The 26,656-nt window shown below is 46.3% G+C and overlaps 1 protein-coding gene across 8 annotated transcripts in view; it reads right to left on the minus strand.

Moving 5' to 3' along the window:
• HGS (hepatocyte growth factor-regulated tyrosine kinase substrate) overlaps positions 1-26,656 on the minus strand; it is a 236,173-nt gene that overhangs the window by 78,427 nt on the left and 131,090 nt on the right. For 4 of the 8 annotated variants that reach the window (XM_078653848.1, XM_078653846.1, XM_078653844.1 and 1 more), the window contains 2 exons: positions 22,036-22,246; positions 21,746-21,918 (listed from right to left, as the gene is read on the minus strand). In XM_078653848.1, coding sequence (XP_078509974.1) covers positions 21,746-21,918; positions 22,036-22,246 — 384 coding nt within the window. Of the gene's footprint in view, positions 1-21,745; positions 21,919-22,035; positions 22,250-26,656 lie in introns of all 8 variants that reach the window. The other 4 variants (XM_078653847.1, XM_078653845.1, XM_078653843.1 and 1 more) reach the window with 1 other exon arrangement.

The raw sequence follows: 26,656 nt of genomic DNA on the forward strand, positions 1-26,656 counted from the left end.
GGGACTTAACAACCGAGTGAAGCGGAGGGCTGTCCTCTCTTTCCTAGAACATTCGAAGGCCGATATTTGTCTCCTTCAAGACGCATCTATTACAGAAGGACTGTCATAGATTGAAGTCCCGTTGTTTCCATTCCAGTTCTTTTCCTCTGCCGCCACCAAAACGGCAGGAGTTGCGTTATTAGTGGCCCAACGATTCAGGGGCAGGGTCTTGCAGAAGGGGTGGGGGTGGGCGGAGATCAGAGGACGGTTGCTGTCCTATAGATTTTCCCTGGTTGGGTCAACTTTTACAATTAGTTCTGTTTATGCTCCCAATGAGGGTCAGGAGAAGTTTTTTCATATGTCAATTAGCGAGGCTGCGGCCTCCCCTGACCGACATGTTCTGGTGGGTGGGGACCTCAATCTGGTATTCTACAACATCCTTCATAGGTCGACCCAGCGTACCTCACAGGTGGGGGCTCTGACCGGGGGGGTGGTGGGGGTTGTTGGCCAGGCTTGGAGAGGTGGGTATGGTGGGCCTTTGGCGCAGCTTGCATGCAGGTGACAGGGATTACACATATTATTCCAACACACACAAAACCTATGCTCGTTTGGATTATTTCCTACCATCCACCTCACTCCAGGCGCTGGCGACCGAGACGACAATTGGTGCCGCGGCGCTCTCTGACCATGCGCCGCTGCCTGCGGTGTTTTCCTTCCCGCCGGTGACGCGAGTAGCGCGATGCTGGAGGCTGCGTGACACGCTGGTACACCGTAGGGAGGTAGTTGAGAAAATCAATAAGGCTATAGCGGATTTTCTGTTGCATAATAACGACAGATAGTACAGGAAGTTCGCACACGGAGCGGTGGGCTGGTCAGGGAAGACGCTGAGATAGCGGCTGCGTTCAGTGGTTTTTATGCCTCTCTGTACACCGGGTCCACGCTGGAGCCTACTTTGGGAGAGTCTTTTTTAGCGTCGGTTCCTCTCCCAGCCTTGACGAAAGATCAAGCGGACCTACTGGACCGCGACATCAGGCCAGAGGAGGTAATTTCGGCTATAGCACGGCTCAAGTTGGCGAAGGCGCGCGGGCCTGGCGGTTTTTCTGCTATTTTTTTACAAAACGTTTGGCCCACAAGTGGACCCGTTACTGACTGCCCTTTTTAATTCCTTCTCAGAGCCGGACGCGATTCCGAACGACCTCCTGGACGCTACTATATTGGTTATCCCCAAACCGGGGAAGGACCGCACACAGTGTGAAGCGTACCGCCCTATATCACTTCTCAATGTCGACCTTAAGATATACACTAGCATCCTGGCGGCTCGGCGGCGCCCCTCATGCCAGTGCTGATTGACCCAGATCAGGCTGGGTTCATTCCAGAGCGACTCTTAGTCTGTTTCTTTATTAAATGGTTCTTTTATTTTTTTGTGTGGTTTACTGTTTTTACTGTGTTGTGTTACCTTTTTAACAGCCGTTGGTGGAAAAAAAGCGTCGGGACACTCCAGTTCGAGTAGCCGTACGCTATATAAAAACAACGTAACATAACATAACATAACATAACAAACCGCTGAGAATACCAAAAAGGGCCCTGCACCTGATAGAGAAGGCTATGCCTGGTGAATATATGATGCTGGAGATAGATGCTGAAAAAGCGTTTGACGAGTCCATTGGCCGTACCTCGAGCAGGTCTTAATAAAGGCGGGAATGGGTGAGAAGTTTCGCACTCTGGTAATGAACGGTTACAAGTTCCCCACAGTGACGGTTAGAGTTAATGGCTGCTTCTCGCCCCGCTTTTCCATTGAACGGGGAACGAGGCAGGGGTGCCCTCTATCGCCCCTGCTCTTTGCTCTATACATGGAGCCACTGGCGAAGGCAATAAGGAAAGACACGCAAGTAAGAGGGATTAAGTTTGGCGCGTATGTGCACACCATAAGTTTATACGCAGATGATGTTCTTCTTTCCTTATCTTCCCCCAGCGAATCGTTGCCGGCTTGTGGTGAGATAATGGAGAGGTTTGCGCAGGCGGCGGGTTAATATGGGTAAGTCGGTGGCTCTGGACCTCTCGCTGGAGGGGGCCACCCGGACGCAGTTGCAGGAGGACATTTCCTTTCGGTGGGCATCCGAGGCCATCCCATATTTGGGGATACATTTAGCGGCCACGTTGCAGGACACGGTCCGGATTAACTATGCTCGGTTTCGCCAGAAAACCAAGTCGGAAATGGGGAAGTGGCGACACCTTCCGCTGTCTTGGTTGGGTAGGGTGGCTGCCATAAAAATGACGATTCTCCCGCAGGTTCTTTATTTATTCCGCACGATCCCGCTGTGCCCACCCGATGGCTGGATTCACCAGATACAATCGGAGTTGGCTCAGTGTGTTTGGAACGGTAGGCGGCCGAGAATGAAGAGTAGACTGGCGACGCTGCCTCCAGAGAGGGGTGGGCTTGGCCTCCCAGATCTGTTGCTTTACTATCAAGCGTCCCAGTTACGGACTCTGGTGGAGTGGAACAGGTGGGAGTCCGAAAAACATTGGCTTTTTCAAGATCAGGCGATTGCGGTCCGCCCACTCCAGGAGGTCCCCTTTCTTGGCCGGCAGCATCGGCCCCCAATCTTTACGCGTCGCATATCACTAGGGTTCCGCTGGAGGTGTGGGACCAGACCAATCGGAGGCATGAGCTCACAACCTTTCCTTCGCCACTCACGCCCTTGCTGGATAATCCAGATTGAGCCCGGCCTAGACACTAGCTTTCGAAAAGTGGCACCCGGCGGGATGTAGAACTTTGTTTCATTTATACATGGCTGAGGGGGTGATCCCGTTCGAGACCTTTAGACAGGATTATGGATTGCCGGAATCTGAACGGTTCAGATACCTTCAGGCACGGCACTGGGCGCTTAATAACCGAGTTAAGGAAAAGGCGAGCCGAACCCTACGCCCGTACAAATATTGGCTGATAACACGGAAGACGGATAAAAAGCTCATATCGGATTTATATCGTATGCTTTTAGAGAGATACACACAAGTCTATAATTCAGGGAGAGCGCCCTGGGAGAGAGAACTGGGGCGCACATTTACCGATGAGGAGTGGGAGGGCATCTACTACCGGGTGCGGCACTCGGCTTATCATATGGGTTTAACGGACACCCTCACTAAATTAGTGACCTATTGGTACCACACACCAGAGAGAATATATGAGATTGACCGCACGAGGGACCCGCTCTGCTGGCGCAGGTGTGGAGAGAGGGGCACTCTGGTGCATTTACTATGGGACTGCACTCATCTGCAGGGGTATTGGAAGTTGGTCCTTGATGAGGTAGATGTACACTTTGAAACAGACATCCCACGGTTCCCATCTTACGTCCTGCTAGGGTTGCCTAACCCCATTACATACCCGCTGAGATCGCGTAGGGAGCGTTTAATAGCTATTGCCCTGGGCTCTGCTGTACAGAACATTCTGTCTCATTGGCGCACCACGCACATTCCCACATTTCAGGGTTGGCTGCATCGGTTGTGGAGTGTGTTGGGTATGGAGAAAATATCCTTGACAATGGCGGGAGACGGGGCTCGATATGTGGAGCTTTGGCAGCCCTTTTTGTCATAACTCGCTACGGAATTTAGGGAAGTAACCTGTCCACGCTGCCTACGGTTGCTGCGTCTGTCACAGGTAGAGGGTTAAAGGACACCATCATGGATTGCCATGCTAGGGAAGTGGGGCTTTGGACCTGGACGATGGGCGGGAAGGGGGCGGAGGGGGACAGGGGTTGGGGGGGGGGGGGTTCTTATTGTTTTTGTCGTCTTTGCTCATTTGTTTGATCATGCAAAATATCCAGCTTCAGCTTGGCTCCCTTTTTCTGGGTGCGGTAGAGTATATCACTGTCTGTGGTTTACTTGGACTTTGAATGTACTGGAGGTCGGGAGCCGTTGGATAATATGCCATTTTTGTATGCGCGTTTGTTTGCTAATAAACAGATTTAATACTAAATTCTGTAAGATGCATGTTGTAATCCTCCAATAGGTACAAAAAGTACCAGATGTGTCTCCCTTCCCAAATGTTTCCCAATCTAGAGAGGACTATGAAATACAATGTTTTAAAGCTGGCTAGTTTGGCTATTTGTTCGAACAAGGAGCGCTCCCATAGCGGAGATTGTATCCCATTTAATCTATTGAAGGGGTAGGTGGCAGCAAACCAGGGTCCCTGTAATAGTCCGAGGGAGGTCTATGTGCATGTGTGTGTAAAGTAAACGTAGAAGGCTGTGCTGCTCTATGCATTCTAGATACACCACCACCACCATAGGGTGCCGCTGTCTGAGAAGAGCCATTCAAGTTTGCCTCAAGCGGATAATTAGCTGGGCATCAGCTAGACCCAAACCACCGTCAAATGGGGATAAGACACACTTCCTGTAGAATATTCAAGGTTGCTTGGCAGCCCATATGAATTATGTTATCGCCACATGTAGTGTTCGGAAAAAGGATTTTGACAGTTCGAAGGGGTAGTTCTGTAGGGCAGAAAACAAGCTGGGTAGAGATATAATTTTGAATAAAGCCCCCTGCCCGCTATGTTGATAGGCAGCGAGGAGGGGCGTGGCCTGATGCAGATGAAGTAAGCAGCGTTGCTCAGAGTTCCGCTCGGCCAACCCAAACCTAGTGCCATCCTGTCACTACACGATCAACTAGACTGCTCCAGTGGCACTACCTTGACGAGCTTCATACTGCGCAGCTGGGGGCCTTAATATCGGAGCAATATTGTGGCTTGGAGAGCGAGATAGGCTGCCGGGGCCCGGAGACAAAATGGCAGCGGCCACCAGAGACAAAAGGAACTGGAAGGACCTAAGAAGAGATGCGCTTCTGACTTGAACGTGCCCCACTGGTAAGCCACCTAACAGAAGAAGAAGAAGAGACCAGTTACTGAGCCCCGTACGACCTAGAGAACCTCTGCCCACCTCTGTGTTGCTCCGGGTCCGGCAGGATCACACCTGCGCTGCCCGAGACTCTAGAATGAAGAGGAGCCCTTGAACGCAGATTAACGCCAGCTTGTAATACGATTGCTCCGACTAGGGAGGTGAGTGCCTTCGAATTCACGGCACCAGGAGGCAGGCTCGAGAATCCCTGCAGATGTGGTTGCAGAGAGACCCTACAGTCACAGAGTGCTCGAGTGGGCCGGAGGTAGATCTTCGCCTGGGACGGAACGAGGAGCGCCTGCTCCGAATTTATTTCTGCAGCCCCGCAACCCAACATGGACCTAAGATGCATCAATGGTTTCCAGCGGGGCAAGGGAGAGGGATTCAGATTCAGACCCTGATGCTGCCATGCTCCTACGCATCAGACACTCCGTGTGAACCCCACTGGAGGTGAGGCAGGAGAGGGCTTGCGAGGTGTGAGAGTGTTGTGAATGTATCTAGGACCCTAATTAAATATCCCCGATTCATGCCCTTATGTGGTTATAACAAAACATATCCTTATAAAGGCATAAGAATCATGTCCATATTTAGTCATAGCCAATGCAGTCCAAATACAGCAAGGCTACTCCCATAGACTCCTAGAAAGTACAACGCGTTCTTTAAACAAACCAAGCCTCCAGCAGCCCGGGAATTCCCCCTGCTTCTGTTTTGATTTGCACAAGAACTCCTGGAGTCCAGAAAGAACTGTAAGTTCTTAGTGACGTCTTATGTCCAACCTTACGTCAAACCCGGCACCTTCCAGGTATAAATATACCAACGTTGCCTTAAGCAAACACACGGTGGTTTGGAGCAGAGCGGCTATCTACTTGCCCGCAGCCCAGCTGATGCGAGAGCCGAAGGAAGCCGACCCTCCCACTGGACGCACTGAGAGAGACGCTGTCTTTTCTCTTGCTGAGAAATTCCAGCTCCGGTGTTTCCAGTCAACCTTGCGGGTTGCTGGGAGATCGAGTCCTGAGAGAGATACAAGACCTCCTTCATTCTATAAACAAGGTACGGAGCTGATTAAAACCTTAAGAGAATTCTTGATTCAGATTCTTGGCAAAAACTAACTTAACTTAAACTGCAACTTACTTACTCCTTCCCACGTATTAGGATTAGGTCAGGTACACCGGGGTAGGCGTATCTTAGAAGCACCAGTTGAGTACGTTTAGTCAATGATTTTATGTATGTATATATTTTATCCGTTTTAAAGTATCATATGGCTCAGAAACCATATCAATGCTTTTACAGCATTATTTCATACTACTCCTTTTACTGTACGCACTTTACTTTACAACAAGTATTGCAATTGTGGCAATTCATTTCTCTTGCATGAGAAGAAGACTGCTCAATAAATAACAACTTTTATTGAAAACGCCCGTCTCTCTATTTCTCTGCACTCTGGTGAAACTATGTATGCACGATTGACTGAGTGAAATAGCTATCTTTTGTTTTCACACGACTCTGGAGATATACTCCTTATTCTGGGGGGAGCAAAGTTGTCATGTTTATGCGGTTGTCAGAAAGTAATCCCTTCTTGTCTAATCAGGAAAGGTAACTCCTTCCTGTTCATTCGAGAAAGTTTCTAGTGACCTCTGAGCTAGCTGGCATACCTAATTAAGTCTAACATATTCAGTAGAGACCTAGATGACTTCAGTCCTACGTCTAAACTGCCGTTTATGTTATTCCAATGCGCAGAGCCTATTGGGAATATAGGAACTACACTACATGGCACCCAACGTTTGGTAAGGCGATAATCTAACGCAAGATACTAGAGTAACTCAGTCGTGCTTTTTCACACAGACCCCTTTTTCCCGTAGAAACTCCAATAGACGTCTGGAGTAGGTAAAAAGTTAATATCCGCCGGAACTTAGTAGGAAGAGATTCCTATGTATTAGTTTTTGGTTTAGTCAACGTTGAAGGATACAGTGTTCCAAAATATTGTGCACCTTATCTTTGTTTCCTTGAAACTTGATCTGCAACAAAAAAACTTTTTCAGTAAAATGCCGGAAGGCGATGAAGAAAGAGATGCTTTGGCAGCTCAACTTATAGCGGATGACACAAGTCTCCAAGATGAAAACCCGAATGCTATAATCATTCCGGTAAATGTAAGAAGAACTATAACTCTTAAACTTATAGAAAATGGACTATCATCGAGAGGTGGTAGAGTCATATTTGTGGTAGAGGCCCATGAATATCGGCAGACAGAGGTATTCTATTCATGGATACATTTTCCAGCAGCACACACTGTGACACAAGATTTCCACTATTACAAAATAGAGGAACCTCCGGATGAATACGCTCCCTTCGAGGACGTTGAAATTCCACTAACATACCAAGAGCACCTGCTCTGGTTTAATGGCGCCCTAAAACATCAAAATCACATCACCAGGCTCGGTCCACTAGGTAGACCAGGAGCCACATGCCCGGTTCTAACCAGCTACACACCACATCCCGACATTGAAAAAATGTCAGACCGGGACCTTTAAGCCCAGCTAAAACAACTAATTAAAATACATAGACAATTGGTCCAATATGTCATGCGGACTTCAACAGTCCAACCAGCAATAAAAATTCCACAGCACACCCCTCACCAGGGGAACACAAATAAAATAACACCACAGAATATACAATCGGCCATTGGCAAAATACCCGCAAAACGAGAACAAATTCCATTCTGGTTAGCACAAAAAAATCACTCAAATAGAGGCAGTATTTCCTGATACTACACCTCATGAGAAACACGGAATTCTGACTATCTGTCTTCCAATGGGAATCTAACCACATGTGGAGGACTGTGGCACTTGGGGCACAGTCTTTGCTTCAATATACACAAAAACACATGGTGTTCCGTCCATGGCAGTTATACCAGACGTACTAAGAGATTCAAAACGAATACGGTCCAGAACCTGCTTTAACTCTAGGTATGAAATTATTGAAAGACTTCAAGCAGGTCTCGGCTAGATTATTAGCCAACATAAAAGGAGAAGCAGCATCTGTGGCGATCCGCCAGAAATTGAAAGAAACAGATATAGCAGAACAACCATTTGAACTTGCCAGAATCATAGAAAATCCTATGAAGAACTGGGTAGAGATAGTTTGGGTGGGAAACCACTAAAACCCCAACTAACTGAAAATCCTGAAAAAAAAAAACATTTATTCAAAATAATCTGAACACTCCAAAAAAGAGTTGGGAGGGTAATAAACAATCCACTCCCAGAGAAAAACGGTTCAAATCCAGAGGAAGGTCTCCTCAACGGAGAGATAGATCTCCAGACCGAGGAAGCAAGTCTCCCCAAAGGGAACCCTCTGAGAAAAGATTCAATCTTAGAGATAGGGATAAATTGAGAAAACCTGACAGATATCAAGATATTGATACATGTCCCTCTCGATCTTTTCAGACTTCCTCACAGAAATCGGAAAGAAGAGGACGGTCAGAACACAAGGAAGAGCACGTCAAGTCCAAAGACAAGGAACCTGCTCATCAAAGTAAAAAATGACAATTTCCAAAGAGGAAGGTAGCTAGTATTAAAATAAAACATGCCGAGGATCCTGAGGACACAACTGAAAAACGGAGAGTGGGCCCAGACAATGCTAGACAGCGCAGCAGAAGTAACCATAGCTCGCAAGATCCTGATGAATCTTCTGGAGACAGTGGACACGAATGAATACATTCAGGTGGAAACTGCAGACACCAGAGTTAGCAAACCCCATAAATTATACGAAATAACATTGCGTATAGAGGGGGACAAAACTAGGAAAATAAAGGGTCTCTTTTGGGATAACCTTTCGAAAGGCTATGACATCCTGTTAGCTGAGAAAGCCTGGCCACCAGAGTTTGTCAGGGAGTGCCCTCATGGCGGAGAAATGATTATGCCTGCCTTCTCAAATCATATTCCAATTCATAAAAAATACACATTTGCAAGAAAATGGGCAGTGGCCCAAGCCCCTGCGTTATATAAAAATCATGTAGGATGGGATGAGGATTCTCCTCCCCACAAAATCCAGTTAAAAAATCAACCGACTGCATAAAGGCAGTATCCTGTTAAGCAAGAAGCTAAAAAACAAGTCAGGGAGATCTTAGATCAACTTGAATATCAGGGGGTGATTGAAAAATGCACCTCACAGATGAACAATCCTTTGTTTCCTGTCTCCAAACCAGACGATTCATATCGTCTAGTTTTGGACTATAGACACCTAAACTCCTGCTGCAAGACATTTGCAGTACAAAACTCACAGAGTGCAGCACTAATGAATAACATTGTGCGCAAAAAATATAAAACAACATTAGATATCTCTAATGGTTTCTTTTGTCAAAACATAGCACCTGAAAGCAGGTATTTGACCACTTTCTCAACAATTGGAGCGCAAGTACAATTCTGTCGACTCCCACAGGGATTCAAGAATAGACCAGGATTATTCTCAGCAAGGGTAACATAGTTACTACAAATGTATGATGATGAGGCATTATCTTATGTCGACGACATCTATCTCACAGATGATGACCTGGAGACTCACTTAAAAAGAGTGAACACCATAATACTTGGGTTCGCAGCTGAAGGGTACAAATTCAACTTTAAAAAGTCACGAATTGCTCATCTAACTGTCCTGTTTTTAGGATATGAATTATCAAGTGAAGGCAAAAGCCTAGCAGACAACTTCTTAGAGAAGTGTGCAGTACTCAAAGCACCAAAAACGCTGAAGAACTTACAATCAATACTAGGTTTCCTGAATTTCGGAAGAACATACATTCTAAATTATGCAGAGAGGGTTAAACCTCTCTATGAATTAATAAAACCTGATTTCAAACCAATTAATTGGACTCAAAAACACACAGAAATTTTAAGATCATTACAAACAGACATGTTAACTAAAACAAAACTGCAAACACGTGCAAATGAACGCAACCTTGTAATCAGAGTCATTCCAGGAAGATGCGGATTCATGTACCTGACCTCTAATGAGGGAGAAACGGTACCAATAGCTTATAAATCACACTTGTACACACAAGCGGAAATGAAATTCAGTTCAACTGAAAAAATTCTAACTGCGGTTCAAACTGCTGTAGCAAAAGAGCCTTAGCACAAGGTAAACAAATAATAATCGTTACACCAGTACCTGCCCTTGAGGCAGTAACAAGACCACGCATTCCAAATGCAGTGGCATTAGATCCAAAATGGATACAATGGGAAAATTCTCTTGCTGCAGAAGACGTGAAACACGCTTTTGACCCGAAAATGAAAAAACTAGAATATCTAGAATACGAACATGAATATCCTCTGTCAATCGAAATTCTGCCTCTCGAACAGTACATCTGTGTAATCTACATGGACAGATTTGCACAACACTACGATGTGGATAAAAAAATCTTACAATGCAGCGTGTGCGATTGTTAAAGGACGCTGGCGCTTAGGTAAATTCAGACCGATAATAACAAAAACTGAATCACTCAGAAACTGTACAGCTCAGCGAGCTGAAATAAGATCTTTAAAGACGGAGCTTGAAAATGCCGATCGCAAATTCCCCACACTAATAGTGTGCGATTCGTATTACTGCGTCCAGTCTTACAATAATGACATGCAGACCTGGATCAAAAACGGTTACAAAGATGAGACACGTGCCACAATAAAGCATAAAAAACTTTGGGAACAGATAGTTCTTTTACAGAAAGAACTACGAAAGACTCACGTGATACATACACGGAGTCATCAACGTGATGGCGTTCACGTTGCAGGGAATTCATTGGCTAACAGAGCCACAGCGGCAGCGGTTCAATCGGCTTCCGTAGCTACAAAAAAGCGTACTAGAAAACAAATAGACCGTGAAACGCTACTAGCAGTAAAAGTCTCATTGAAAGGCAACTATGCGGCGTTACCTGTAAATTATCCACTCGGAAATAAATACATAATTGATGCAACTCCGTTCCTTTTGCTCAAATCCCTGGAGTGGAGGATAGAGTAATTCCAAACACAAACCGGAGGGCTCACTTGATTCAAGAAGCACACATGGGACAGGGTCTGAGGCACCAAGAGATCTTGAAATCTGTAATAGAATTACAATCACAATACTGGTGGCCGGGAATGACCTTGCAAATTTACAACTTTGCAATGAATTGCCAAAACTGCAACAGAGATCGCAGTTGTGAACCAGACCAGACGATTGCCAGGACACCCTTATTAGAAAGAATTAGGCAATCTATACGCAGAAATCCAGCGGGAAAAATGCGATCCCATAATTATTAAGACTAGATTCACTTAAGATGTAGGCCCCAGCGCTCGGCTGACGCCAAAACTGTTATAAAAGATTTGCGAGTCTTTATCGGCACATACGCAATTGGCATGCTACATTCTGACCAGGGTCCTGCGTTTAGCTCTCGAGCTTACAAAGAGGCCATGGCCAGCATGGGCATTGCATTGCGGTACTCTTCCCCCTTCCATCCTGAGGGTAATGCGGTAGTGGAAAGACAAAACCGTGACATAAAGCAATCTATAACGGCGAGGGTATTAGGTTCGGGTGATGGGTGGGTCAAACATCTAACAAGTGTCCAACATAGTCTTAACAATCTGCCAAGAAATTCTCTAAAAGGTATCACTCCTTACGAACTATTGTTCGGTACTAGAATGCAAATCCATGACTTAGATTGTCACACTTAAGTGGTGAAAGAAAAGCCTTTGATATCAAAGACCGTTTGGCTGTTTTACAGGACTTAAATGAAACAAGAAGAAGTCTAAGTAACATAAAGTTAAAGCCAACGACCCCTGAAGAGAAACCACCTGTCCCAGCAAGACCTGTCTGGATTCCAAAGATTGGGGATCTAGTCAGAGAAAAGATCGCGAAGAAGAAGGTATTTGGGCCTTCTTACAGAAAAGCAGTACCTGTCTTAGCTGTCAGCGGAACAAGATCAGTAGTACTACTGACCCTTGCTGGTAAAAAGGAGAACAGAGTTGTATCCATCGACCTGGTAAAAGCACAATCATGTGGCCAATAATAAGTAGTAGGCCCAGTGGACTCCCAAGAAATAGCAGAAGACCAAATCTTGCTACAATCCAAGAGGTTCAAACTGAAAGACTAATCACTTTTGATAAACCTGCAGTGAATAAAAAAGGACTATGCAACAAAGCCATGGAACTTGTGCCTCTTGAAACCCAAATTGCAAGTTCGTCAAGAAACACCAGTCTACAATGATGTAGCATCAGACTATGCTAATGAAACAAAGAAAGATCTAAAGACTAATGAAAATCCGGAAGCAATTCCAACAATTGACAGAACTGCATCTGGCTACTTCATCAATTTCGATGACTTTTCTGATGATCCAAGTGAACATGAAGAAACGCCAGAAACAAAAACTTTCAAAGAAAAAAATGACTGAACTCGTTCATCAACTAAAAGAAACATATCTGATTTCACCATGGATTGAATTTTGGATTGTGTTAGGTGTACTTTCCCTCCTGCTTTGGCTCATCATGGTTTTATGTTTGGGTAGATTTATTGATGGAAAATATAGTACAATGGACACAGCAAGTCAGAACATCAACTTGGTCCTAAAGCCTCACAGATCCTCTCACATTGAGAAAAGAGACCTGTCATCAGTGAACATCACCGCCAATCCAATACCCGGTGGGGTAGCATGGGACAAAACGGATTATGAAATCTATGGCCCGATTGAGCTCTTGAAATATCCACATCAATTCAAGGTTTCCTTAAGTGACTTTGTGACACCAAGTACTTTCTCTGATGATTGGGACTTTGAAAATATTAATAATATGATGTCAGATTTAGTAATGTCAAGAAATTCACAGGTATAACCAGAGGGAAATGGAGGTACTTGAGAACAGGTCGCCCTCCTAAAGCGTCATATGAAAAAATGAGCCCAAACTCTGGGTTCGGAGACCTGTCTTGTGTTGTGGCTAGACATAAAATAATATTTAGTGTAGCCAAAAAAAGAAAGAAAAAATGTCTTTCTTGAGTCCCCTCACTCACCGGAGTTTCCTCACGGTGACATGCTTCACCATTGGGGCCATCCGAGTTCTCTACGAAAAGGGGCGTGCTACGACTTGCGAACTACTTAGGAGCACTTTTGTTGTGAAGGACTATGTGTGGTGCAAAAAAAGGTAGTGAGGTGGAGTGGGTGAGTAAGTGAATTTTAAAAATACCGTGCTAGTGGGCCTCAATAATGTATTTTGCTCCTAGCTTGGTATATTAAAAATGGGGTTATACTGTGGACCGACCGACTATGAAGGTAGGTTCAGTATATGGTCAACATGTTTCACGCTACCCCTAGCGTTTCTTCAGGACCATACAAGGACCAGCCCTGTATATGCCACTCCTAGATACCTAAATTAAGGTCAAGGATTGATTAATGTAAAGAAAGTATCTACAATGGTGAACGCTGCTCAATATAAAACATGCGTGGTTCAAAATACATACGAGGTAACTTACTGACGTATGTATTGCTTGTAGGAGAGTGGGGTCTGCAATCCTATGGTCACCCCAGATTTTTGCTTTTTGCTTCACTGGTTTACGACTTTCCCTGGCTGTGGGCCTGCTAATCAGACCCACAGCCTAGCAGTTCTCTCTCCAAATTGACAACCATGTACTTTAGGTGCATTTACCAATTGGTACTGGGCCACCTTATCAGTCCCTGTACAGTATACCTTAGGTATCCAGGGCATATGTGTACCCAGGGCCTACCAGGGGCTGAAGCATGTATTATGCCACCCCTGGCTGGCCACCTAAAACTGACACAACTGGCTGCACGACAGCTGGGGCAAGGTGGTGTAAACACCCTTTGCTGTAGATATAGTATACCTATATTGAATATGCTACTTACCAGTATGCATCTGTTCGAGGCATGTGGGCTGCTAAATTCATATCTTAGCATTAGATCGCCGCCTAGTGTTGGGTCCGGATGATCGCACATTGTTGTCCTGGAAGAGTCTTCGAAGTATCCTGAGATAGGTGGCTCCTCCCCTGGACTACAGTGCGCATGGGCATCGGCTCCATCCCCAGATTGTTTTTTTCCGCCATTGGGTTCGGATGCGGTCTCGACGTCTCTGTCGGAACCGAGTAATGGACACATATATTCCTATCAGTCACTCCTATGGAAGGCCTTATCAATCCTGAAGGCAGAGTGCTTGGAGTTATGTGAGATGGTGCTCTGGCATGAGCTGAGCCCGCTTGCAGCTTGCGGAAACGAGTCCTAATAGCTGTTCCATGATAACGCTATACCATATACTCTTAAGTGCATTATAATCCTCGCGGTTAAGTGCCAACTCTGGTATAACATTATCAAAACATGTCGAGTAAGGTGTCATACGATTTGGAATACTACCCCCTCGCCAATTCTGGTGACGGGGGTAGCATTCCACCCTTCTAGAGGGACACGACATGTATGTAACTGAGAACCCCGGTTAAAGTTAACTCGAGCCTTGGCATCACAAAATGGATGCTGCCACCACAGACACAAGTCTGACCTCCTGCTGCTGGGAGTCCTTCCAGCGAGGGAGGCTTGGACAAAGGGTTTCCTGCCTTGGGAGGTGCTAGCACCACCCCAGACAGGATTTTGTGTATTGGGTAGGGTAGGCTTGAAAGGAATGAGACATGCTCGGGGCACACAAGGTGTCCTGTGCATACACCGGTTCCAACCAGTTGCTGGGGCACTCCAGCCCCAGCTCTGGCGGGAAGCCGGACAAAGGATTGGGGGTGTAGCCACCCCCCTTCCTGGTCCCACCCAGGGGAGGGACCTAGTCAGTAGTGCAGCCCCCTTTAGGAGAATAAAGGTAGGAGCTGGTCCCATTCCAAATTAGATTATCCTGAACTATTCTACAAGAAGAAACTCTGGCCCTTCGACGTTCTGCTCCACAGAAGACTGAAGAATCTCCCTTGTGGACAAAGAGTGTCCACCCTGCACAAGCAGGCACCACCAAGCGTCCAGCGGCATCCCTTTGTCGTCTTCCTTCAAGGATCCAGACTTCAGAGTCCGACGAGACCCGGATTCCCAGACCTCCCCGACCTCAACCCACATCTGCAGCAAAGCTGAGACCCGTGGGTGCGACGAGACACGTGGGACCGGCCATCTTGGAAGAAACTGCACTTCGCTTCCAGCACGACTCCCAAGGTAAACTCGACCAAGTGCTTTGGGGACTGAGAAGCCCCAACCCCGAGCAGCCCCTGCACCGAAGATCAGCCCTCCAGCATCCACGAGATCTGCGTGGGGCCATTCTGCTTGGTTCCTGCTCGACGCGTTGTCTGGTCACTTGCCGGCTGGCTAGTGGCCTCCTAGACGATGAACCTTTGAATTTTCACTGCTGGTCTGGTTGCTCCCGACTGGCCCTTGCTCCCTTCCAAAAGAGGGGCACCCCGGACTCTCCTAGTCCGCACCAGACGCTTTCTTCACTCACCGCGTGGGTTGCCTTTGCCAAGGCCTGTTGACGCCGATTCCGGATCCAACACCGCCGACAGCGAGAGCCTGCGTGGGACAGCTCGTGCCTCCATCCTGGTCGTCGAAGACACCTCCTGGTCCACGAGGCTGCAGAGTCAAGCACCCACTCTTCACCTGAACACGACAACGACATCTGGTTCCTTCCTGGTTCCACTCCAGTCACTGGCTAGTGACTGTGAACATTGTCCCCTCTGCTTTCAGGTCTCCTTCTTCAACAATCCACCCTTGGATTGCACCGGACATCTTCCTCCTGGTCGCCTGCAGCATCTTTTCTTTCAGGCTCCATTGACTTCAACGCGAGAACCCGACGCACTTTGAACCCTATGCACCTGCGGCCCGTGGGTGAGGTAACAAGAGCATTTCGGTGCTCAAGGGTAGTTTAACTGTCCTAGTGTCCAGTTCCACAGTCGCTTTAGTCCTATCTAGTCAGGATTGTCCGTATTCACCATTAACTTGAACTGTACTGTCCATAGACGTTGTTACGCATCTCGCGTGTGAGTTCACACTCTGCACACGCGTTCCGTGGGCCTCCTATTACTTACCTTAAGTTAGGGTAGTGTGGTCCCACCGATCCTACAGCCTCTGGACAGCTCCATTCCTTCTATTGACTTTCACATTCCACTTACTTAGTATATGGTTTGTCGTGCCCCTAGGGCACCATTGTGATTTCGTGCAACTTAACGTATTTTTCAGAAGAGATTGTCATGTGCTCAGCCCTCTGACCTCATTAAGAGTTCAGAGGTGTTGTTATTAATAAATATACTGTTTATTTTCATAACAACCTGTGTGGTGTCCTTTCATCTGGTATTCAAGGGGTTATATTGTGGTAAAACAGCTGGCTTCACATGCCAAAAGAGTTTAGCCTAAGACTGCTTTGTCCATGCTACCATTAGGATATCTGGTCTAGAAGGTTGACTTACAACCAATCACCATAAGGGTAGTTTGGACTGATACAAGGTGATCACTAGAACTAGTGAGCATCATATATCAGGCCAACTTCCCACATTGCTCATTGAAGAACATTTGTAGGTGCTTAATAGCACTTCATGGTCTCTGAGAGGGGCGGTGTCGCTTCGGTGGAAGCAATGTTCCTAATCAGCAACGCTGCACGATATTACCTAGCTTCTGCCCCCTCGGACCGCATCTTGCCATGAAGTGCAACTCCGCCAAAAGGCAGCTCAAAAACATTTTATGAGAAATTCCAATACTTCTCAGGGTTTAACAACAGTGATCCAGAAACGTTTTATTTTAAAATGTTAAATAAGACAGGAATGAAAACAATGTTGACAAATACTAAATTGATATATTCTGAAAAATGTTATGATAAAATGTCTACATTTGGTTTTGAATTTTAGAAAAACAACATTGAAACAAAAACCATCTGGGGTACAAAAGACTGGCAGGTACAAGGTCTAGAATCATTATTTAGAGCCTGCATGATCCCAGAACAGATAATATTCCTGAATGACACCATTCAACAAACAACCTGTCTTGGTTTAGCCGAGATAAAAGACTTAAACAAACCGTCTATTCCAAAGCCCATACCTGATAGTAATTGCACTACAGATGTGGCGATAGATGTATCCCATATTTTACACCAAAACAGAACAAATCCTGATTGGAAAAAATGGTTGATCTGGCCAACGACACAAATAACTGTCAAGATAGATTCCTGAACTAAACACAAGGGTTAAAACAGAACAGGCCAGACCCAAGATATTCCCTGAGACAACATCCAGGGATAGTTACAACATACAGTGTAGGGAAACTATGCCTTGAGTGGCTACAAAAATCCACACTGGCTGAAATTAAGCAACACTTGACTTTACTTAAAGACTGTGCTGACTTGCGAGATTTCATACTGGGACCTCGCAAACAGCTTCAGAAACGTTTTATATATGCTGGTATATACGCTGCTTACAACGAAGCTTGGAAAGGGACGCAAATTGAAACTGCTGAAAAAATACGAGAAATTGATCGTATAAATTTGGAAAAATCACTTTCTGTAGTGGACAATGGGTTAACGACTCTGTCCTCCAGAATTTATTCACTGGACAGCATTGTATCATCTGCTATTGATATAATAGAGCAGGACTTGCTAACGTTACAACATTTTCCGATGAAATATACCTAGTGTTGTTTATTTGTTTTCTTGTAGATATACATTTCCCCCTGAAGAAGTGCTATTTTTAGCACGAAATGCATTGGGGCTTTAAATTAAATCGAGAAGAATAATGTTATGGATTGCCACAAATTGGAATTTATTCATTTGCATAATCCAAACAACATATGAAGTTAATATGTCTTGTTTGGATTTACCTGAAGTACTCCACTAAATAAAACTTCAAAAAACAATTGGAGGACTGTTATATTGCTGTAGTTTATTACTTTGCCACGCACTATTTGTGCACCAAGAGTGCTCTGGGTCAGTTTTTACCTCCTGTAAGACTTTTTTGATAACGTTACAACATGGTCAGTCTCAATTGCGTTCTATTGTACAGCTTGGCTGGACGTTGCAAAACCTGCGTTCAGGCTAAGTGCCATGGCGTCTAATCAACAAAACGTTATTATTTTCTATCTTTAACCTTACTGATAAACAAATCAGTTTGGCACAAAAAAGGAGCAGACTATACGATTCTGAGCATTGAAAAACTTGAGAGATTACCATTGACAATGTCAGAGAGACCTGTCATTGAATGGATAATACATGGAACAATTACAATTCTGATAACAACTTTCTAGTTTAAGTATTGCCAAAAAAGTATATACCAGCAGGCCTGTATGAAAGGTTGGGTAAAGGATACATCAAATTGACCTGGAATTTACCTTACACACATAAATGTTATAGTGAAGGGAAAAAAGAAGTATTTCTTAGTGGTAACAATTGTAAAAAATCCCTAAGCGGTACACTTCTGTGTCAAGGTATTAACTTGCATGGAGCCTGCGAAGGTTCATCAAATAACCTTTCATGTCACCTGCATGGCACTCCTGCAACACAGATAGAGCCTTTTTTCAGACAGCTTTCCAACGGCAGCTACGTTCTAATATGTGACCACAGCTGTTGTGGCATGGTGCCTTGAAAAGCCTATCTCGTAACCGTTACTTCCCGGGTCATTTGCTGTATGCAAGTATTGTATCCAAACAGCAATCCAGACATGGAGGCGGCAATATGGCCTTCTTTGAATATCTCTTCTATTCGAATTGATACTTTAAGCAGAATGAAGTCTATTCTTTTACAGACAACTGTGCCTTTAACCTCGTCCAAAGAGACGTATGATCAGCAAGTTACAAGGACAGCGGCAGAGATACATACCCTATTATCGACAAATTGCCCCGTGCATTTCGTAGAAATGTTAGGTCAAATTTTAAACATGTCTGATACCACTGGCATCGCACATGTATTTAAGCCAATTTTTTCGGGACTGTTAGTACCCTTTGAAACAGTTCTGGGCATTTTCCCGAATTTTGTGCATTCGATATTCTACGGCCTGCCTCTTCTTTTGGGACTCGTAGCAGGAATTTTATTTTTGATCCTTCTGCTCCGATATGGCAATCCAAGCCACAGACAAAACTCCAGCTATGATGGAAGAAACGATCCTAGCAATACGCTACCGAGACCGAATCACTAGAGTCCTCGGATTAGCCCGGCTAAGAGATCTGAATACAACTTGGTTTCTTTCATTCAGACCAATCTGGCAAGATTGCATCTTACCTGTGCTTCGATGTCTGCTATGCGGAGAAGAATGCATGTTGGACGTCTGTCTTACACTACCATCAGCAGTACCTATGGATATCGATACTTTGCTTGGTTCGGTACCGGCTCATGCAACGTGTTGTCCCCAGCGGCTACCTATTCTGATGACGGCATTAGTTGAGACTTCACCATTACAATAAGGTGGCGGTGAAGTACGAGATGAAAGCAGAACCACACAGGTACAACCTTATGTGAGCATTGCTGATCCAGACATCGATGATGGCAATGATTCTCACATTTGCACTATTTCAGCTTTTTCGAACTTGGTCGAACTTTCACCTACTGTTGTAGACCAATTTTTCGCAAGCCTGTCTGATATGATGTTCTCTCCTAACAACGAGAATAACTTTTAAAACAACGAGCACACAGCGTTCCCTGAACTCTGAATTCGGCCTTCAATTTTTCATAAACAAAACTACTGAAAACAATTGGAACTATTTTTTCCCCTGAAAGCGAAATTATTTTTCCATTCCCAAAATATTTACCTTTTTTCTGGCATATAGTTCTCTGCTTAAAGTAGAACTATTCTTAGAGAACAGAACTTCTATTTTTAGAGATACTAGAGACAATATTTTACCTCAGCCTCTAGCACATGTACAGTATTTTATAAATATGTGATGAAATGGGCTCGACCACCTTTTCTGTATTAAGAGCCATTTCATAAATGTAATTTTCGCAATTCATTCAGCCAATATTTATATATGCATTATCTGAATGACACCACTGCTTGAAAAACGTACAGTATAAATACTGATTTTCGGGTATATACCATACACCATTTCAAATGCAATTTATGTATTTTGGGGTGGGTTGGAAAATACATGCATCGTTATATGTTTAGTATTGCTTAGTATGTAGTAATGATGGACATTATACGTGGAGTGGGTGTTGTGAATGTATCTAGGACCCTAATTAAATATCCCAGATTCATGCCCTTATGTGGTTATAACAAAACATATCCTTATAAAGGCATAAGAATCATGTCCATATTTAGTCATAGTCAATGCAGTCCAAATACAGCAAGGCTACTCCCATAGACTCCTAGAAAGTACAACGCGTTCTTTAAACAAACCAAGCCTCCAGTAGCCCGGGAATTCCCCCTGCTTCTGTTTTGATTTGCACAAGAACTCCTGGAGTCCAGAAAGAACTGTAAGTTCTTAGTGACGTCTTATGTCCAACCTTACGTCAAACCCGGCACCTACCAGGTATAAATATACCAATGTTGCCTTAAGCAAACACACAGTGGTTTGGAGCAGAGCGGCTATCTACTTGCCCGACGCCCAGCTGATGCGAGAGCCGAAGGAAGCCGACCCTCCCACTGGACGCACTGAGAGAGACGCTGTCTTTTCTCTTGCTGAGAAATTCCAGCTCCGGTGTTTCCAGTCAACCTTGCGGGTTGCTGGGAGATCGAGTCCTGAGAGAGAGATACAAGACCTCCATCATTCTATAAACAAGGTACGGAGCTGATTAAAACCTTAAGAGAATTCTTGATTCAGATTCTTGGCAAAAACTAACTTAACTTAAACTGCAACTTACTTACTCCTTCCCACGTATTAGGATTAGGTCAGGTACACCGGGGTAGGCGTATCTTAGAAGCACCAGTTGAGTACGTTTAGTCAATGATTTTATGTATGTATATATTTTATCCGTTTTAAAGTATCATATGGCTCAGAAACCATATCAATGCTTTTACAGCATTATTTCATACTACTCCTTTTACTGTACGCACTTTACTTTACAACAAGTATTGCAATTGTGGCAATTCATTTCTCTTGCATGAGAAGAAGACTGCTCAATAAATAACAACTTTTATTGAAAACGCCCGTCTCTCTATTTCTCTGCACCCTGGTGAAACTAAGTATGCACGATTGACTGAGTGAAATAGCTATCTTTTGTTTTCACACGACTCTGGAGATATACTCCTTATTCTGGGGGGAGCAAAGTTGTCATGTTTATGCGGTTGTCAGAAAGTAATCCCTTCTTGTCTAATCAGGAAAGGTAACTCCTTCCTGTTCATTCTAGAAAGTTTCTAGTGACCTCTGAGCTAGCTGGCATACCTAATTAAGTCTAACATATTCAGTAGAGACCTAGACGACCTCAGTCCTACGTCTAAACTGCCGTTTATGTTATTCCAATGCGCAGAGCCTATTGGGAATATAGGAACTACACTACAAGAGCGCTGATCCCCTTAACAGACCGAGGGATTGCCCGAGGTAAAGACGTCCAGGCCACAGCAGGGGTGCTGCTAAGCAAAACTTTCCGGATCCAGTCTAACACCTCGGGATATTCTAAGGTAAGGAATCTATCACTAACGTGTCTCTTTCAGATAAGCACATTCAAATAAAATAGATGTTGTTTACGCAACAATTAAATGGTTGGGCGACGCAGAGTATATGAACCTAAGTAGCCTCACAATGCAAATACTAAGGTCACCCTTGTCCTTGTAAAGTAGAGGGCTCACACATCATACCATGCCTTTGCAAGTAGAAGGGGCTAATCTAGCAGATAGCCTGGTGAAGTAGCAAACGGCCCATTACCCTCAGCAACAGGAGAAGCCACATCAAGCCTTGAAGCTGGGAAGGGAGGAAGATACCTTGTGAACAGGTCACTATCCTCATTTCCAATAGTATATTCACCACTTACCTGTTTCTTCTGCCTCATGATTTCCAGTTTTTGTGCCAGTTGTATCATTCTCTGACGTTCTGCCTCTTCTGCTGCACGACGAAGCTTCTCCTGATGTTCCTCCCGGAGGGCATTCAAAGCTCCACGGGCATCGCGGATCTGCGCCAGCTTGTCTTGAAGGCTTTCATAGTACACTAAAGGGGAAGAGAAAAAGCACAGATCATAAACCTCCATAACATACCACATATCAGCAGTCCGGTTTCCTACTACACCAAAGCCTCCTCTTCTCTACTTCTACCACAAGTACATACAGCGGCGCTCGTCCAATTGGTTGAGTAGTTCCAGTAGCTCAGGGTGCATATTGTTAATAGACTGGAAGAGGGACAGCACAGCAGAATCGTTAGTGATGCTTCGGCCTCTCATATGGTTGCTCCTCATACGGTTGACAAAAGTGGTGACTGCATTCTGCAAGGCCTTCAAGAATTGATCGTGGTTCTCTTCTGAATCTCCATTTTGGTACTGCTGCTGGAGAGAGAGAAGAAATTAGAAGCAGGGCCTAATTAATGGAAGGAGGAGGAGTGGCGATGTGAAGATGTCTAAGCTGCAAGGGTTGTGGACGTGTGCAGTTAAGTAGTCAAGACATCTTGTAGTTGTGCAAGGTGTGCTAACAAGAAGATACTAAGCACAGGCTTATGCTGCTGCTGGTCGTGGTGAAGTAGGGTAATGAGTATGACAGGGTGCTGCAGCAAGGGAGGGCGGGTTGAGTGAGAGGTGAATATATTGCAGGTTCAGAGCCAGCAACTATAATATTAGGAGATTATAACTTGGCCATATACTGCTGTTGTGGGGTATGATGGAGAGAAGACATGCAGGGCCAGGTGTTGCTGCATTAAGTAAAGACTGGAGAAAATGTTCTGGGCAAGCACAGGCCGTGGCACTGATGATGTTAGGGGAAGTGGGGGAGGAAGAATGGAAAGTGCTTATGTAGATTTAGTACTGCTTGTGGAATGGAAGTAGAATGTGAAGCAGGCTTGGTATTAAAGCTTAGAAGGAGGGGAGGAGCTTGGCGGGCATCCGAGATGGCCGCGTGAGCACAGCGCTCCCCGGACCCCCGCCGCTCCCGGCATAATATCCTGCATGAATCCTGATTTTTCGCGAGGATTTGTATAGAGGACGTTGGGCTGATCTACCTGGACCTTTCAGAAATTTATTTTGACACCGGGTGCCTGAGTTATGGTGAATTGAACTTTTGGGCTCCGCCCTTGAGGTGCGCCCGGGACTGGGTGAGGTTCGGTGGCCGTCTTGGAGTTGAACAACAACGGCAGGGGGATTGGACTTGTGGGTCCCCTTGTTAAGTTTCGGTTTCGATTCTGCCTCTGACTGGGACATCGGCGAGAGGGTCGGGCCAGAGCTGGTTCCAGGACATGCGTCGGCTGTCGGGCCTTTGGCTGGACTGTTCTCCTATTTGGCTGCCCCTATCCTGGTGATACCCTTGTTACGGTCCTTTGGTCCCGAGGCCTCCATTTCTGGTGCCCGGTCCGTTGACCCTGGTGATTCTCCCTGTGACGCATCTCCAAAATGGCGGGCAGAGGGGACCGGGAGACGCGCAAGACGAAGACACCTCTGCGCGGGGGTCCGGTCCAATCCAACGTTATGGACCGTTATACCCATTCTAAGGGGTCCCCCGGAGCTGCCCTGCCCGGTCCCAGTGCGTCTGACCACGTCGTGGATGCGTCGACGGAGCCTTCCTTGCAGGACATCATGGGCGCCATTGCTGGCATGAGGGAGTCAATAGGCCAACAATACGAAACCCTGACCCACAAAATTTACACCGTGGCAATCGATTTGAATATAATTCGAGCCGATCTCTCCAAAACGAACGAAAAGGTGAAGTCGTTGGATATCAAATCATCCAGCCTCACGGCGGACGTCTCTGAGGTACAGACGGAGATTGGCAATCTCCGTAGGGTGAACGATTTCATGACCCGGCGCTTGGAGGATTTTGAGAACAGGGCACGTCGCTGTAATGTTCGCGTGGTTGGTGTCCCGGAGAACCCAGAACCCCACTCGGTTGATCTCCTGGTTGAAGACCTGATCCAGAACCACCTTTCTCCGTCTGGCCTTAGTAAATTCTTCACAGTGGAGCGTGCACATAGTGTTCCGGGGGGCCAGGGTAAGCCAGGCGCCCCGCCGAGACCTATTGTTGCCAAGCTTTTCCACTATAGAGATCGGGACGCTATCCTGCAGGCGTCGCGGGTGAAGGGCCCGGTGGCCTTTGAGAATGCCACGGTGAACTTTTATCCGGACTTTTCCCAACAGGTCCAGAAGCAGCGGATGGGATTTCGTGGCGCCAAGAAGCGTCTTAGGGACATGGGGATGCGCTACGCTATGCTTTTTCCGACCAGGCTGCGGGTTGAGTATAATGACCGGACTTTCTTCTTTGATCGGCCGGATGCTGTGAATGACTGGCTGGACTCCTTGCCTAGCCGACCTCCTGAGACTGAGTCCGATGCCCACCCGGGCGGTGCTGAAGGTGGTGTAGAGAGCTGAACATTTCGTCTATGCCGGGTGCCTTGTTTTGAGTAACTCTTCCAGGAGTGTGTGCCTTTGTTCCTCTACCGCTTATGTGATTTGATGTATGTTCTTTTTCTCGTCATTGGTCTTGATCGGGGTGGCGGGTGGGACGGAGCCTTTCCTCCTCCGGGGTCTTTGTGTAGAATAGGGGTTCTTGGGCGACAGGCACACTGCAGGTTGGGGTGGCTTTTTAGCTTTTTGCAGGGGTGCAGGGTGGGGGGTGTTTTCTTGTTATTTGGGGGGTGGGTGGTTGGGAAGTTCGTTGCTTGTGTGTTCTGTTTTCAAGGCGACTTTATCCTGTATTTGAGGATGTTTCTGGTGTCATGCTCATTGGTGGGGGGTTTTGGCTTTGTTGGGTGGGATGGGGGGTAGCGGGTTGAGATTTGTTTCGTGGAACGTTAACGGTCTGGGAGATCGTATCAAACGAAGTGTGGTGTTGAAATGTATACGACGTTTATCTCCTGATATTGTTTTCCTACAGGAGACTCATTTGGTTGGCAATGTTTGTCATGCAATGAATAGGTGGGGCTATCGCCTCGTAGCACATTCGGGGTTTACCTCGGGTTCTAGGGGTGTGGGTATCCTTGTTCGGGCTTCCCTCCCCCTAGCTATTGATGATGTGATTCAGGATGATCGGGGGCGATATGCTGTCCTTGTGGGTCGCTATGAGGGTCGTGCCCTCTCCTTGTTTACTGTTTATGTGCCCCACGGCTTGCAGACTTCTACCTTTTCAGATTTGGGCCGCGTCTTGTTGGACCTCCCTGATAGTACTCTTTTTTTGGCTGGTGATTTCAATTCGGTGTTCTCCGGTCTCCACGATCGCCACCCCCCTAGAGATACTCCTGCGGCCCAACAATGGTTGGGTGGATTTTTGGATACCTTTGGCTTGGTGGATTGCTGGAGGCTTTTGCATCCTACTCAGCTTCAATACACCTTTCATTCTGGGGCCCATGGGAGTCTGTCTAGGCTGGATTATTTCCTGATGCCTGCGGCTCAGTCACCAGCGGTGCGTGAGATTGTACACCTACCCAGGGGTATTTCTGACCACTCTCCGCTCTGGCTTCGTTTTGAGGTTGGAGTGGAGGCGGTGGGCAGAGTAGCTCCCATCAATCCGTGGTACCTTACCTCCCCCGAGACCCGCAGCCTTTTGCTTAAGTCTTTGGACGCGTATTTTCTGGATAACGAGGGGTCGGTTTCCTCAGCTGTATCCCTATGGGAGGCCTTTAAGACGGTGATTCGTGGGCAGGCACTCTCCCTTATTGTTGAGGCTAAGAGGGCGAGGAATAGGGAGGTGGTGGACCTTGAGGGAGAGATTTCTGCATTGGAGGATGCTTTGGAATCTAGTGTCACGTCTGCGAAACTCCACGCCCTGGGTCTGAAACAATTTGCCTATAAATCCATGGTCACAGATGCTGCTAAAGTGATGTTTCGGGAGCAACAGGGTCGTTTGTATGATGTGGGTGACAAAGCGGGTAAATTGCTGGCATGGCTGGATAAGAAGGAGAGAGCTAATCGTGTGGTACCCGTGATTCAGTCTTCGAGTGGTGTGAGTGTGACGGACCCGATTGGAATTGTTGACCGTTTTGCTGAGTACTTCCGTGTGGTGTATACCCCTGTGTCTGTGAGAGATGTGGCTGACTCTCGCCTTCTATTGCGTGATATAGCTCTGCCCAGTGTCTCTGATTTGGATCGTGTCGCGTTGGACTCCCCCTTTACTGTTGATGAGATAGCTACTGCCATCCGTTCACTCCGTTCGGGCAAAGCATTGGGCCCGAACGGGTTGCCTATTGAACTGTACAAGTTGCGTCCCGACAGAATGGCGCCATATCTTCGCGCCATGTTTCTGGAGTCCCGGGACCGGGGTATTCTCCCTTATGATCAGTGCCTGGCCACGATAGTTGTCATCCCCAAGGATGGTTAACCGCGAGACCTTTGTTCATCCTATAGGCCCATTTCCCTGCTAAATGTTGAGCCCAAGGTATTGGCGAAACTCCTGGCGTCCCGCCTCCTGACGGTCATTAGTGGCTTGGTCCATCCAGATCAATCCGGATTTATCCCGCATCGCAACACGGCTCTGAACCTACGTCGTCTCCACGGCGCGATTGCGAGGGCGGGGCTTCTGACGGAGCCGGCCATTTTGGCATCGTTGGATGCCTCAATGGCTTTTGACACTGTGGAGTGGCCTTATCTATGGGCGGCTCTTGAGAAATTTGGTTTCGGGCCTGAGTTTATTGGTTGGATCAAGTTATTATATGCGGAACCTCTGGCACAAGTAGTGGTAAATGGTAGAGTTTCGGCCCCTTTCACCCTTGGTAGGGGTACCCGTCAGGGATGCCCCTTGTCTCCGTTGCTTTTTGC

This window comes from Lissotriton helveticus, chromosome 7 (assembly GCF_964261635.1).
Source record: "Lissotriton helveticus chromosome 7, aLisHel1.1, whole genome shotgun sequence".
Classification (NCBI taxonomy): domain Eukaryota; kingdom Metazoa; phylum Chordata; class Amphibia; order Caudata; family Salamandridae; genus Lissotriton; species Lissotriton helveticus.